This window comes from Triticum aestivum, chromosome 7A (assembly GCF_018294505.1).
Source record: "Triticum aestivum cultivar Chinese Spring chromosome 7A, IWGSC CS RefSeq v2.1, whole genome shotgun sequence".
NCBI lineage: Eukaryota > Viridiplantae > Streptophyta > Magnoliopsida > Poales > Poaceae > Triticum > Triticum aestivum.
In genome coordinates, this window is record NC_057812.1 from 685,878,870 (window position 1) to 685,894,759 (window position 15,890).

At 44.6% G+C, this 15,890-nt stretch overlaps 2 protein-coding genes across 3 annotated transcripts; both read left to right on the forward strand.

The window, feature by feature from the left end:
• The first annotated feature begins 5,166 nt into the window (after positions 1–5,166).
• LOC123154767 (uncharacterized) lies at positions 5,167–8,932 on the forward strand. Of its 2 annotated transcripts, XM_044573404.1 has the most exons (5): positions 5,167–6,763; positions 6,891–7,191; positions 7,339–8,244; positions 8,318–8,398; positions 8,485–8,932. In XM_044573404.1, exons 3-5 carry the CDS (start codon positions 7,894–7,896, stop codon positions 8,890–8,892), a joined length of 840 nt encoding a protein of 279 aa, XP_044429339.1. In that variant the 5' UTR covers positions 5,167–6,763; positions 6,891–7,191; positions 7,339–7,893; the 3' UTR covers positions 8,893–8,932. The 2 variants fall into 2 exon arrangements, with proteins under 2 accessions (XP_044429339.1, XP_044429340.1); XM_044573405.1 differs by lacking the exons at positions 5,167–6,763; positions 6,891–7,191 and having other exon boundaries at positions 7,210–8,244.
• Positions 8,933–10,758: 1,826 nt separating this feature from the next.
• LOC123151235 (uncharacterized) lies at positions 10,759–11,367 on the forward strand. Its single transcript, XM_044570981.1, has one exon. It carries the CDS (start codon positions 10,759–10,761, stop codon positions 11,365–11,367), a length of 609 nt encoding a protein of 202 aa, XP_044426916.1.
• Positions 11,368–15,890: the final 4,523 nt, after the last annotated feature.

The window sequence follows — 15,890 nt, forward strand, 5'->3', positions numbered from 1 at the left end:
CTGCATAAAACTTCCTCCAACCTCTCTCATAATTGCGCTCTGTGTGTGACCCTTGTAACACTTTACAGTGTATGTTCGTTGGTTTGCCACAAATGTCACCTCCTATCACGTCATGTTGTTGAAACAGGCCCTTTCATTGCATCACACAACATATTTTGGTTGAACACAAAAAAGCAAAACACAAAAAGTTACGACTGGTGTCATGACAAAAGAATCAATAAAAAGAAACAAACGAATAAAAAAATGAAAAAGATTTTAAAATATATATAAACAGTAGCTGGTGAGTTACCCCTCCGTTTTTAAGTCCTCCCCTACATACATGCTGAAACCACTTCCCTTGCTCTCATAGTTGCAATGATTCAAACAAACTCCACAAAACGCCTCCTGTGCACATAAAAATGCAATAAATAAATAAATAGATAACTTACTCACAACACAAATACGAAAAAAGTGAAAGAAATGAATTCAGAAAAAACATAACTAAAAAAAGAATGATTTCAAAACATCTAGATTTCACCATGTACTCCTGCAGCTTTATGACTGTGTGAACCCAAAACCTGCTTAACAGATGCTAAACCATATTCATTTACAAAAACATAAAGTACTACTGCAGCCCCTAATTAATCTACTAAGGGCATGTGCCACCAAATCTCCGAGAAGGAACACACTCACCAGATCAAAAAGCTGCCCAAAAAATAGAATGACTAGCGGAGGTTATATCTAACAAAAAAGGTCAACTTTGAAAGCCTAAAACACACTCTCTTGTCACCTATTGAAGTATACAGGGGTAAAAATGCACTCTACTGTCTCTCTTTAACATGGCTCAAATACTATTAGCAGACTCTTCACGCTAAGAGAAGACATGCAGTTGTGTGCCTAGTGTGGGATATGCAACTAGCTCCCCTGTATCTCGATGCCGCCCCCTCCGACAAAACAAAGCCCTTCCTAGTTGCAAACAAACTAGAAGACATGTAGTTGCGTGCCTGGTGTGGGACATGCAACTAGGCCCCATGTCTCTCGACGCCGCCCCATGTTTTCTGGTGCTAATAGTACTACTTCCAGTACAATCCAAAGGAGTAAACACTTCATGTGAGTCTCTTAGGGGCTACTAGATTTTAGTGTTGTAAAAAAAATTTACTGGATAGAGCCTCATAAGCAGAAGGTTACAAAAATAGAAGCGGTACCACACTAGTAAATGGGTTTAGTAAAACTGAAAAATCTTACTCTTCTTTTCCAGAGAATGATTCCAACATTCTTCCGAGTCACAGAGGTTCAGTAAAAAATCATACTGCTAGTAAAAAAATGGGTTCAGTAATCATACCCGTCCCGCATCTGCACTATAAAACCAAAAACACAAAAAAACAAGAAAAAATAGAATGCCACTAGATTATTGTAATCAACATGTGTCCATGAAAAAAAAGTGAAACTACAATATATAAATACATGCACACCACATACCTACACACCATTGTATGGATACATTATTTAATTGCTTGTAGCTGGATTTTGTTCCTTTCCTGCACCACTCACTGCTCAGAAAAAACAAAGTTTTCACCCCGCTTTGTAGGTAAAAGCCAACACATCACCACGCGCTACTACGACACGACACCTAACCCTCCTTTGTTACTTACTAGGCTCATTTTATCCAACACACATTGTAACTAGTCTAACCTATTTCCTCGATGCAGCAACGTCAAAACAGTTTCAGGAGAAAAAAGCACAAAAACAATCTGGACAAGGATGGAAGTAACAGGATGGGAAATTCATTTTCAGAGGTGACTTAATCTAGCTAGAAGCAAAGGAACCATTTCCTTTCTTAACCACTCTCAAAACTAGGCTCACTTCTTCACCGAATGCTTTACGTGTTTTCTTGGACGAGGAATAACTCACTTACCCTCAGCTGGGGACTTAGATGGATGCTCTCGCTTTTGTTCCTTTCCCACACCACTCACATCCTACCGCGACTCCATACCAAAAACTCCTATCTGACAGACACTGTAACTACTGCTAACCTGTTTCCTCCTCTCTTGATGCGATTCAGACACAGGGAAAACCACGAAGCAATCTGAATGACGAGAGGTGCCACAAAAACAGAGCTTTATTTATCAAGGTAAGTGAATCTAGCTACAAGCAAAGAACCACTTTCATCCTCAAATCACCACGGCGACATTGCCGATCAACACGGTGGCGAGAGACACTATTATGCATGAATGCACAAAACGAAAATCTAAAAAAAAGTCTAAACTCTAGGGCAATTCTCTGCTTGAAACTACTAATCAAATACTTGATACAAACAAATAAACATGCCGCTGCTAGAGAGATAAGTTCAGTAATCATTTCTCTTTGGTTCCAGAGAGATAAATTTGAAACATGCTACTGATTCATAGGGTTTCAGCAACAAAAATTTGGAAAAAAACATGCCGATGCTAAATGATAGGTTCAGTAATCATCTTCTTTTTTTCCGCGGACAAATGATATCAACATCCTACTGATTCGCAAAAAGGTTTTAGCAAAAAGATCTAAAGATAAAAATCACACACAAAAAAGGGGGACACCCCTACATACCACTGCTTGAAGAAAAAGGACACGAAAAAATGGCTAAAATCCTAGAGTCGATTCTATGCTTGAAGCTATTAATCTACACTTGATCCAACACAAAAAATCGACCCAATCCCCCTCAGATCTGCGGTGTAACACCAACAAACAAAACAAGAAAAGATGGAAAAGAAGGTAGGGGAAACTTACTCCACCAGCAGTGTAGGCCATCATCTCTCGTTGGGAGTGCAGTAGCAGGTCAATCTGTTCGTTAAAGAAACCGGAGCTTGGTGTCTCTTCTTCCCTGCGGAGTTCTTCCGATTTGAGATTGGGGAATGGAGAGAGACGAAGGAATGAGTGCTAACTGCCCAAACAAAGCAGAAAAAACAAAAAAGGATATAAAAGCCCAGCCCACAATAGCAAACGCTCACGCGGGGTCGCGGTTCGAAGAAAAAAAGAAAGGAAACAGGCCGGGCCGCGCCTTTGACAGGCCGAAACAAGGGACAAAGCGCCCCAGCGCGAATCTACAAGCAAATAAGGATCGAACGGCTCACCAGTCGACTGAGACTTCGCGAAGTCTCAGTCGACTGATTTTTAGCAGCTCCATAAAAGAAAAGGTGAATTTTTGGCTGCTTAACAATTGCCAATGTTATATTCAGTCTCTCAACTACAATACCAGAAATACTTTGTCCCTCACATATCAAAAACATCTAAATCATGTCTTTGGCCATTTTGAAAGCAAATTTAGTGATGATGTGGTGGTAACATCACACACATGTAGTAAAATCAAGAGTTTTTGGTGTTAGAACTGGAAGTCAAAACTTAGACTTCAGCAATGGTTGAGGTACAAAAAATAGATGCTTGTTTTTTCAACAACAAGCCACCAAATATCCCTTTTCTCTCTTAAAAAATATCGCTTTCGTAAAGAAATATAGGAGGGTTTAGATCACTAAAAGTAGTAATCTATGCTCCCTTTGTTAAGAAATATTTTTAGTGATCTATGCTCCCTTTGTTAAGAAATATAAGAGCTTTTAGATTACTACTTTTAGTGATCTGGTCTTTACTACTTTGTTAAGAAATATTTTTAGTGATCTATGCTCCCTTTGTTAAGAAATATAAGAGCTTTTAGATTACAACTTTTAGTGATCTAGTCTCTAGTCGGTGCCAATAAGACAGATCCATGCATGTGTATAGCACACCACATAAAGCATCCAGCTACGCAAAATTGATGGGATCATGGGAGCCATCTCCTCTAAACAAGCAATACACATGGCGGCAATTAACCATACTTGTCCTCCTCGCAACACACTGTCTTGAGAACCACTCCACTCTGCATAGCAATACAGATCATGCATCGTCCTTTTGCCTTTACTACTGTCTACTGCATGTGCATGGATGTCCTGGAGATTAACTTCACTGTGCTGCTGTAGAGGGTACAGAGAAATTAACCCTGGGGCAGTGAAAATTCATGCGCCGGCCCCCTCAGCCTGCCTGCCGTTATCCTTCTGCTTCTTGCTGATCTGATCCGTATCTACCCCTTTTTATCCAAGGGAGGGAGGGAGGTAGGAGAGAGAGAGAGAGAAGAAAGAGAGAGAGAGAAGAGAGAGAGAGAGAGGACATGGAAGCTTAGGAGGAGGGTGTAGCGATCTACTCGATCCGAGAGTTTCACCATCCTCTCATTCCACCCACAATCATTTGCACCACTTCATTTCCACAGCCCTTCTCTCTCCTCTCTCTCTCTCTCATGGCCATGGGCGATGATCTATTTAACACGCGCCTGGCCTTTGCTTGTTGCCTGCATATAATTCTGTTCCTCGCTTGCTTCTCCTTGTTTAGATAGCCTCCTCCTCGCCACTTCTCCATCATCACCTCCACGGCACCTGCCTCTGTTCCTCCTCGTCCTTCACGCAACGCTACAACAAAAGACCACACACAAGCAAGCAGAGTCACACCACTGACTTGGCTAGCTCCCCACCTCAGGCAATTCGATCTATCGCACAAGAGTAAATAGCACTGGCGGTCTAAGAACTTACACCGCGGGTGCACTTAAGTCACACTACTTGCAAACCGGAAAAACCCGTCGCAGAACTTGCGTTGCGGGTGCAATCAAGTCACACACATCAGCTGAACCGCGTTGTCGCCCGGTTTTTTCTGTTTCGCTGTCACGCGCGGCGCACATGAGGCCTCTGGACTGCATCGGTTTTTTGCACAAAGACCCCTGGATCCAGGGCGAAAGGCGCATAGCCCCCTTTCCTCTGTTCTCTGCCTGTTCGTGTTCTTCGCCGATGGGAGAGGAGACAGGTGGCACCGCTAGCGCGGCGAGCTCGTCGGCGGCAAGTCAGTCATCGGTGACGATGGTGGATCCGGCGACGGAGTTGCCACTCCTGAGGACCGAAGCGCATGGGAGGCCGATATACGGTAAGTTTTTCCCCAATTTAGTTAGGGTTTTCTCCCTTCGGCAATAGATGATGATCGTTGGAGCATCATAGTAGTTTTATGACTTCAATGAGCAGTAGTAGTTAGGGTGTGTTGGTATTCATCTACGATTTGTATCACATAATATTTTTGGGGATGGCAGCTAGGGTTAGTAGTGTGTTTTTTGAATGTATTTATTGAATGCACTGTCCATTGTTGAATGTAGGTTATGAATCAGTGAAATTCAATGTGGAGGTGCATCATGGAGGGTTTTTTGTGTGGAAGGGAGTGAATCTGACATATTTGGATGAGAAGATATGTTGGTTTGACAATTTGGACACAAGAACTTTTTGCAGTGACTGCATCTACTACATGCTAGCACAATTGAATGATCCTGATCATGAGAAAATTATGTATTGGTGCCCACCTGGAAAAATACTTGCAGATATGGTGGAAATCATCCTGGAAGTTCACTGTCAGAAGATGGCCAAAGCCTCTGTTCACTCAAAGGTACTGGTTTTGTTTGTCAGGCATATCAGAAAACCTGAGATGCAGGAGGAAGATGACATTGTGTTCAAAGGTTGCCCTGTTCTACCCAAAGTTATATTTAGTCCACTTAGAAATGACAAGAAGATGAAAACAGAGAAACTGTCAGAGGAGGCAGAAAATTCAGAGCAACAAGAAGATGCAGATATATCAGAAAATTCAGAAGTTTCAGAAGAAGAGTATGAATGTGATTCAGACATAGATCCTACTTGGTATGACAGTGATTATGGAATGGAGGAGGATGATGAGGAGTATGACAAGAATGTAGATGCTGTTGTGTATGATGCTTTGATTGAGAAAGGCAAAAGTATTGGTGCTGATACAGGCATGTTCCTGGGACAGATGATGTGTATGAAGATGATTTGTAGCTGCCAGAAGAGGATGATTGGGATAGAAAACATAAAAGTGACTCTGATGATGAGGAGTATAAGAAGAAAAAAGAAGGAGAACCCCATTTATAAGTTTAAACTATTTAACCCAGCTGTTGACATGGAAAACCCTCAATTCAAGCTGGGCATGGTTTTTGATTCTGTGGAGCTCCTTAGGAAAGTAGTAGCACAGTATGTAGTGAAGAACAGGGTGCAAATTAGGAAGAAAAGAAATAATAAACAAAGATTTGAGGCAGTGTGTGAAGAGGGTTGCCCTTGGAAACTAGTGGCTGTTAATGACAATAGGACACAATCTTTTCTTGTGAAGACTTTAATTGCAGAGCACACTTGTGAGAAGGTCTGGGATGTCAAAGAACTAACAGCCCCCTTTCTTGCTAGCAAATATGTGGAGAAGTTCAGAGATAATGAGAAGATTTCTCTAGCTACATTTTCAAGGAAAGTTAGGAAGAAATTTAACATGGAAGTTAGCAGACACAAGCTAGGTAGAGATAGGAAAGCAGCATTGGAAGTGGTGCATGGGGATGAGGTGAAGTAGTACTCATTGCTTTGGAGATATGCAGAGGAAGTGAGACATAGCAATCCAGGTTCATCTTTCTATCTAAACCTGGAGAATGGGTTGTTTAGTACTTGTTATTTCAGTTTGGCTGAAGGGATGTAGGCCAATCATATGTATTGATGGCACATTCATAAAGACAAAGTATGGTGGCCAATTACTCACAGCAGTAGGTATAGATGGAAATGATTCAATATATCCAATTGCAATGGCAGTGGTGGAGACAGAATGCTATGGATCTTGGGCATGGTTCCTTGCTACACTGAAGCAGGATCTTAACATAATGAACACTAGCACATTCAGTATTATGAGTGATAAACAGAAGGTATAATAAGTTCAGTTATTGTTCATAGGTTCAGATAATGTTCATAGGTTCAGTTACTGTTTACATTCATTTCTTGTTTTGCTTCTTACTTGCACTAGTGTGATAATTATGTTGTTTTCTCACATAGGGGCTCATAAAAGCTGTGAATGAACAGTTCCCTGACTCAGAGCATAGGTTTTGTGTGAGACACTTGTACCAAAACTTGCACTCAGCACACAAAGGTGAGACAATCAGACAACAACTATGGACTTGTGTCAAATCAACCACTCCAACCTTTTTTGAAATTAATATGGAGAAGATGAGGGAAGATAATCCAGAAGCTTATGCTTGGTTGGAAGATAAGCCTCCAAATCAATGGTCAAGGGCCTTTTTTATGTTTTTCCCAAGTGTGACATTTTGTTGAATAACACTTGTGAAGTTTTCAATAGGTAATACCACTTAATCCTGTATCTGAAACTAAAATTTGTCTGAAAATGAACAATAACTGAATTTTGTCTGAAAATGAACAGTAACTGATTTTTGTCAGAAATTGAATAGTAACTGAAACTGAACTTTGTCAAAATGTTGTGTTGTAGGTACATTTTAGAAGCTAGAGAGCTACCTGTGTTGATCATGCTTGAGAGGATTAAATCACAGATAATGCATAGGCATATGTCAAAGAAAAAGGAGGCCACTGAGAAGTGGACAGGCAACATAACTCCAAAAATTAGAGACAAATTAAAAAAATGTAGAGTTGTCAGCCAATTGTCACCCTGAAGCGTCAAGGATGGGTGTCTTTGGTGTCTTATCAAATGGCAAGACATACATAGTGGAGTTGAATATGTATGCATGCACCTGCAAAAGGTGGCAACTCACTGGAATTCCTTGCAGCCATGCTTGTGCCTGTTGTAGACATGAAAGCATTAAACCTGAAACCATTCTGTCTTCTTGCTACTCTGTGCAAACATACTTGTCAGCTTATGAAGTCCAAGTATATCCTACAAGGGACAAAGATGAGTGGCCACATGTAGATGCACTACCTATATTTGCCACCACTATATGAGAAAAGAGCTGGAAGGAGAAGAAAGAACAGAAGGCAGCAACCAGAGGAGACATAAGATGGCACTAAACTCAGTAGACATGGGGCTATTATGCACTGTGGCTATTGCAAAGGAGCTGGTCATAACAGAAGTGGTTGCTCAAAGTTGAAAGCTGTTGTACTAAGAGAAGAGGAAGATCAACATGAGCAGACTGGGGACTTTGGAAGTGATGCACATGAGCATGGCAGAACAGATAATGTTGAAAGTGATCAACCTGATCATGGCAGAACAGAAAATGTTGCAACTCAGCAGCTAGAATCACATAGTAGGAGGGGAAGGAAGAGAAAGCCCACTGACAACATGAGGGAACAAATAGAGCAAATGAGGGAGCAAGCTAAGAAAAAAAAGTCAAAGATGGTTATTGATGAAAATGGAGATGTTGACTTCCCTATAATTCTAACTGTAAGTTTACATTAGTAATTAGTAAAACAAAAGAAACATAACAATAACTGACATGCTCTTGTATGATGTGCAGCACATTCAGAACAAAACTTTGAGGCCAGATCTTGACCCAACACAGGTTAAAGACAGCATGATACATATTTTATCACATGAGGTACTTGTGCCACAATTTCACAATATTCTATTCCTTAAAATTGCATTTTCATGAAAAACTGACATTACCATTGTTTCTTTGTATAGGGAACAGCACAAGGAATTCCTGTTACTAGGATACACCAAATTCCTGAGGAAAGTGCATTTGTAGTTGAGCACAGGGCCAACATAGCAGCTAGAGGAAGAGGAGTTAGAGGAGCTGCTGCTTCTGCACAAACACCAGGCAGAGGAAGAGGAGCTGGAAGAGGTGCTGGTTCTGAACAAGCACAAGGCAGAGGAAGAGGAGCTGGAAGAGCTAGTGCTTCTGCACAAGCACCAGTCAGAGGAAGAGGAGCTGGAAGAGGTACTGCTTCTGCACAAACACAAGTCAGAGTGAGAGGAACAAGAGGAAGAAGAGGAACAAGAAACAAGAAAACAAAAACAAAGGGACTGAAGTGGCTGCTACTTGGAGAAGGGTCTAGCAGAACCAGACATGTTCCAGCAGATGAAGAATGAGTTGGAGAAGTGCTTGCTACAATGCATTTGTTTTGGTATTTTGTAACTTAAGTACTACTACTATGTACTGAACTAGTTGGTGTGGTCTTTTGCATGCTATCAGTCTGTGTAAACTTGCTGATGTAAGACAGCAAGCATATGTGAGAGTAGACTGGTTCAACTTGACTGGTTCAACATTGCTAGAAAGTGCATAAACAAATTGCAGAATTGTTTTACACACAACACAATAGCTAACATTACAACATTATAACACTGATGTTCAGAAAACAGACTGGTTCATCATCCAAACATTACAAACTGACAACTGATAATAATCAAACTGATAGAAACTAACAGAAATAGACATAACAGGGTACAAGCAAAGCTAGTTCAAATTACAATGATAGGTACTTCAGCTACAGTGCTTCTCAATTAAGCTTGGCCATATTGACCATGGCCAGTGCCATCTATCTTGCCGCGCCATGTGCTGAAAGTATGCTTGCGGGTAAGGTCTTCATCTTAATCAGGGAGAAATTGTACAGCTAAGCCTTCAGTTAGCAATGGGCCACGGTGGACGACCTCTTTGACATGCATAATCACTGGAAAATCTACGGTTGCACGCTCTGTGGGAGAATTTGGAGCCGGTGGTGAACATGCATCCTCGTTGTCGGAGTCTGGCTTCCATGGCCCCGTAGGAGGTGCAGGAACAGACACGGTGAGCAACTTTGGCACACCAGAAGGGTTGCGTAGCCACGCGGTGACTGGCAACACCCACTTATCGGTGGCCGGGAGCATGTCAATGAGCTCGCCGTCGACACCGGCGAGAACCAGGTTGACAGTGTGTGCATCCCAAGCCTCCTCCGGCAGCCCCTCCAAACTCAGCAACGTCTTGCACTCGAGCTTCCCCGGCTTGCCACGCGAGAAGCTTGACCACCGCTGGAAAGAAATCTTGCTGCCACAACAACGAAGCTGCTCCGACGCGTGCACCACACGAGTGCAATCATCCGTCGAGTCGAAGCGAACGAAAAAATGGAATGGTGGGCAAGTGACCTCCAGCTTAGTTGTCGTCCGTCGGACAGCACAGTGAGACTCCATCGCCACCGCTAGTGCCTCCGGCGTCACCACGCTCCGCGGCTGTCCAATGATGGTGGCATACAGGACACGGCCATAGAAATCTCGCTCGAGTGCCGCCATGCCAGCAGTGCGAGCGATGACAACCCGCCCGTGCTCCGGCCGCATCTCCGGCTCGCCCCGCTGCCACACCTCTTGAGGAAACATACGCGTGTCCCGGATGCGAGGCCATGCCACGGCGGTCGCCGAAGACCTGCCATCGCCGACGCCGGCGGCGGCGCGGCTCGCCAGCGCCACGCTCTCCTCGCTGCCGCCCGCGCCAGCCATACTGCCCGCCACGATGATGGCGGCACCACGGCTACTTCCGGCCACGAAGGAGGAACAACTGCTGCCAGAAGGAACACCGCCACCGCTCGAGCTCCTGCTGCCGCCGCCCATCTGTCCGCGTCGTCGGAAGGTGTGAGAGGGGACGAGAGCTAGGGATTTCGTTTCAATTTGGGAACTAGGGTTCAATGCGGTTATAGATCTGGCGACTTTGCAATACGGCCCTCACACAATATTGGGTAGGCCTTTCGTGCAAAAGAACAGAAAAAACCGGGCGACGGCGCGGTTCAGCTGGTGTGTGTGACTTGATTGCACCCGCAACGCAAGTTCTGCGACGTGTTTTTTCGGTTTGCAAGTAGTGTGACTTAAGTGCATCCGCGGTGCAAGTTCTTAGACCGCCAGTGCTATTTACTCATTGCACAAACTTTTTCTTGGATCCCTTGAGAGAGGATCTAGAGCAGCAGTGGGATCTGCGCGCGCTCACCAGATATCATGGGCCTCGACGTCGCGGAAATCTCCGAATTGGCGGCGCTCCGGCCGATCCAGACGGTCGTTAGTGGCGCCCGGGCTACCGCTGTGCCGGAGGCGGACGATGGCACTGCCGCTGCTGACACCGGCTGCGTCACACCCAAGGCGAACGGCGCCCGATCGGCCACATCAGGGGGAGCGGACGACGACGACGCAGCCGCCGACACCGGCTGCGTCACACCCAAGGCAAGCGGCTCCATGGCCATGCTACCCATTGCGCCACTGCAGCAAGACGACAGCGTCAACATCAGCTTCACCACGCCGCAGGCCACGGGTGGAGTAATAAGGCCGCTAGACGGCTGCAGAGCGGGGGCCACTGCCGGCGACGAGGGCAGCTTCACCACGCCAACGACGGCCGACAGCGCGCTGGTGCCGGCCACGGTGTGCCCGCCCGCTCCGCGGAACTCGGCGCCGGCGCCGACGAGGAAGCGCGCGCCGCTACAGCAGCGGCTCTTCTTCTACCCTGTGCCGAGCGACCTGACCACCGTCTTCGTCGCCGTGCCGCAGTGCTCGCCGCCTGCCAAGAAGATGCGCGCGCACGTGGTGGAATCTTCCGTGCCTCTAGGCACATGAAAGTGTGAGAGACACACGTACATTCCCTCACTGTCTTGTAAATGCAGTTCAGCACATCACATGCATTGCACCCGTAAGTCTAGCGATAAATTTACATGAAGCGAAGTGGCTTCTCTTTTTTCCTTCGCATGCAGATCGAGACTGAGGACTCCAAAGTGACCACTAAAATGTTGCACATGTTGGGAAATGCTGCAAACTGGTACCCACGTACAAATTAAGTCGTCAGTGGCCTATTATAGTTTAGAAATACAACAATGTAGGAGTTCGACATAAATGTTCACCACAACAAAATGAAAGCACTGATAGTGTTGAAGCAGACAGGTTCAATAGGAGAGTACAAAAGGGAACTCAATCAGTTGTTCATATATAAGTCCTCTGTCAATCATATTTTTCTGCTAGGATTGAAGGAAGAACTGTGAGCAGCAGATGGCAACTACAACTGCTAGTGTTGCATCCACATATGCTGAAGTGTAGGAGAACATTTTGAGTCGTGCAAGACCTAGCAGACCAGTCTTAAGCAAAAAACATTTTTTAGAAATCTAAACCAGACCTACAACAACTCTTGCAGGTGATCCACGGAAAGCAAGACAACTCAAGGAATATTTCCTGCTCTGCCCCCCTGCCATTCTCTGCTAGCTCCGCCACTGGAGACAGGTTAACACCTTGGCACACTTGTGCTAAATCTCCAAATGAAGCATCCTTACAAGCGTTGGGAGCAGAACACAAAGAGCTCTTGTTTGATGAAATGCTAGATGCAATCGAAGCACATGAGGAACCATTGGCAGAAATGGAACTGTCAATAAATACATTTTCTGGAGCAAGTCATCCCAAAGGTTAACCCAACTGATAAGTGCTACATGTGTGACACCAAGTAACACCACCCTGACGTTTTTTTACACTAAAATTGCCATCCGAATAAAAACAAACCTCGAGAAAAAACTGAAACTTGCCATCCAAACAGAAAGTGACATGCTTCACAACTAATGTTGCCATCCTCGGTTAACTAAACTTGCCATAAAAAAATGTCAGGGCGGAATTGCTTCATGCCACACATGTGGCACTTATCAGGGTCCAAGATTAAAGGCTCTAAAATGCAATCAACAAGTTTTGATTTTAATTGACTCGGCAATACTCATATTTTTGTCAATTATGAAAATTCTTTTGAAATTAACAATATTGTAATAGTTAGAAATTTTTATTAATTTTGGGAACAATCTTTTAAATTGTGAATACTGTTTTAAAATCTAAGATTTTTTTATAAAAATACTCTGAACATTTTGAAAATCTCAGAGCATTTTTAAAATTTGTTAACATTGAGTAAGTTCTTCAAAAAAATCAAGAATATTTTTTAAAATATATGATCATTTTTTTAATTCTCAAGCAAGGGTTTTTCTGCTACATGTTTATAAAATCAATAAAATAGAGCAACGGATTTTGGAAGAAAACCGTATGGGTTTTTTAAAGGCAAAAACCGTATGGTAAAACGGAAGGAGAAACAGAGGAAAGAAAATTGAGAGGTGGATCGCCTAAACTGGGCCAAAACACCCACGAGCTCATCGGCCGCCGGGCCGTGGTGAACAGATAGATAGGAGCTCTCGTGCGATTCAAACAAAGAAACGAATGTTCGTGCTCTGTTTTTACCGGAGTTGCGATGCAATTTCTGCTGCCACTCCTCCTACCATGACTCCCAACGAGTCCGTCCGTTCGTGCGTGGTCGGGCGTTGGCGCGTTGCGCAGCTGACACCGACGGCACCAGCCGAACCCACACGCACGCGCATGGTAGGTGGTCTGACACACGTCCAGGGGCGCCAGGCGTGGCCCAACCCGTGTTGTAACACCCAGGATAAATTCTGGATATTTGTAGCTCTAAAGAGGCCTAGCCCCATACGTGAATGCCCAGCCCCAGGCCTCAGCAGCTCAGCCCATCTACCTTCTCACGTTCTCAGCCCAACTGAGATCTCCATCGCTAGGAACCCACACGAAGCCAGGTTGGTCTGTTGTGATCCTTTCGCCCACTGCACGGATGCGATCGGTCACGCGCCTGTAGCATCCCCATTGGCTTGTTTCCTGCGCCGCCGCCCCAGGCGTTCCCCCTCGACAGATGGGACGATCCAGACCTGCGCAGCTGCACCTGATGCTCGTCGCTTCGTCGGAGCGGCCCTCCTTCAGGCTTCAAGCCTCCTGTTCGGCTCCATCTCCACAACCATCTGGACAGGCAATCTCTAGTGTTGTATCAGCTATTCTTTTTCTAGTGTTGTATCAGACATATCAGAGGGAGTATCACCGGAAACCAATGAATCTCTCTATCCCCAAAAAATAGCTGAGTCCACAAAAGAAATCTGAAGCCAATGAATTGTTGATTGTACTATTACTTTAGTCAATTTTGCTATATTATTACCCATTTGCAATGATGCACTTTGTTAAATTGATGAAATCAGTACGAAATTTGTTCTTGTGGTAATAATGAATTCATATTTTGTTTTGAATGTGAATTTGTGGCGTATTTCTAGGATGCATTAATATGTGTGGTATTTAGTGTTATTTAAAACCGTTTAGTTTTAGCCCTAGGCTTTGAGAAATCCTGACTCCGCCTCTGCACACACGTCCACTCTATGCCGAGCATCCTACCCTACCGACAGCCAGCTCGCTCCTGGGGCCGTGCGTTACGTCCACCAACCTGTGGCGCCCTGCAGACCACGTACCGGCAGGGAGATGAACAGTTGACGTACGTGCCGGCCGCGAGCATACGGCCCCGCACTCGTCGCTGTGCACGTAACCTTTTGTGCACGTACGCCATGCATTCCCATGCACGGTGATGTAGAGTCACTTCGGAGTTTGGACGCCAGCGACCACACACCGAGAGTACGTACGTACGTAACGCGGTGTCAGTGACCGCACTACGTGCCGCGGAGCTTGTGCAGTGCACCTGCATGCCAGGCACGGCCAAAGAGGCCATGACGACGGCCATTGTGGTTGTGGCACAAGTAACTCGGAAGATTATTCTGCAGATCGATCGATCATTGCAACGTACGTACACACATGGACGATCGACCATGGTACCCGACAAACTGAGAAGACACCAAGCGTACGCTGTCGTTGTCAATCTCGCGCACGTACACTCCGTTGTTACTTCAGCGTACTCTTTTGTTGCCCATTTCACATATCTTTACCTGCACGAGCTCGTAGTGAAGTCACTGTCATGGGTTGGTCGTGACTGGGATCGATCTAAGTTTGGAGAAAATGTAGGATTATCTTTGGTACGGGGGGAGCACGTTGTCCCTTGACGTGACTGGTTTAGTAGGTCATAATCACATAGATCAATTGCAAATCAAGCTAGGAAAGATGGTATCAATTTTCCTGAAAATGACCTTTCCAGGTCTCTAAATTAGCTTTGGTGGTTGACCGACCCACTAATGCTTGATAGGGACATTGATCGACCTCTAGGCATTTCTGTTCAATTTAAATTTCATTTCCCTGGCTCTTTTCGGGGATGTTTTGGCGCTTTCCAGTGAGCAGTGACTGTGAGTGGCCTGCTGAATTGGTGGATTTCCGTCGTGGTTATACCTCACAAAATCTACTTTCCGAGCATCTTTCAAGTAGATAGGAGTATTCTTTATGAGCATATCCTGTCATATAAAAACAGAGCTTTTCCGGGAATCAAGTTTCTGTTTGTTGGGGTAATATCTTGGTTACTACAAAGCTAGCTATGTGCATTTACAATTAAACTTCTCCCGCCAAAAAAGACGTTTAGAAAAGAATTGGACATCTGACCTTGTGTTTGTCCAATGAAACGAAACCCCCTGTAACTAAATATTTAACCTGAGCAAATGATGCATGATCTACAATACGAAGCTGCCTTCTAGCACTTTTAGTCGATTTTTTTTCGAAAAGCTCTTCTAGTCGATCCCGACCTTAAGAGATATGCTTTTTTTCAAAAAAGAAGGTTGAAATTCTTGGGTTCTGCATCCAAGGATGCACAAAACCACTTTTTTAAATTTATCCAACAAAGGTCCGACAAAACATTCATCAAACAACCCGAAGCCTTCACTTCACACCTACAAACTCGACAAGATGCCGGCACAATGCCCCCACAATCTAGAACAAGAGTGAACACCGCGAGCTGCCCGCATGGCATACCAGGAGCACACCTTCTGTCCAGCAGATCCTAAGAGTGAACCACACGCATACACTTCAGAAGCCACCACCACCATCGAACCGCCAACCCATCTTCAGATTAGAGATCCGCTTTGTCCTTGCCAGGCCAGCTTTCGACGCCACCACGGCATCAAACAGCTCCACCGCCCTGCGCTCATCCATCAAAACACATTCATTGTCGAGACTCCGCTGCACCATGCAACCGAGACCGGCAATGTCGACATTGTAGATGCCAAACTGCTCCACCCTCCAACTGATGGAAATATGCCTTAGAGGAAATAATAAAATGGTTATTATTATATTTCCTTAATCATGATAAAGGTTTATTATTCATGCTAGAATTATACTGACTGAAAACTTAAATACAT

What these genes read in the sequence shown, in the direction of transcription:
- LOC123154767 (XM_044573404.1), top strand. Translation starts at nt 7,894, where the DNA reads ATGCACTGTGGCTATTGCAAAGGAGCTGGTCATAACAGAAGTGGTTGC. An exon ending in ACTTCCCTATAATTCTAACT is followed by an intron (nt 8,245 to 8,317) that starts GTAAGTTTACAT and finishes TATGATGTGCAG; the next exon opens with CACATTCAGAACAAAACTTT. An exon ending in TACATATTTTATCACATGAG is followed by an intron (nt 8,399 to 8,484) that starts GTACTTGTGCCA and finishes TTCTTTGTATAG; the next exon opens with GGAACAGCACAAGGAATTCC.
- LOC123151235 (XM_044570981.1), top strand. Translation starts at nt 10,759, where the DNA reads ATGGGCCTCGACGTCGCGGAAATCTCCGAATTGGCGGCGCTCCGGCCG.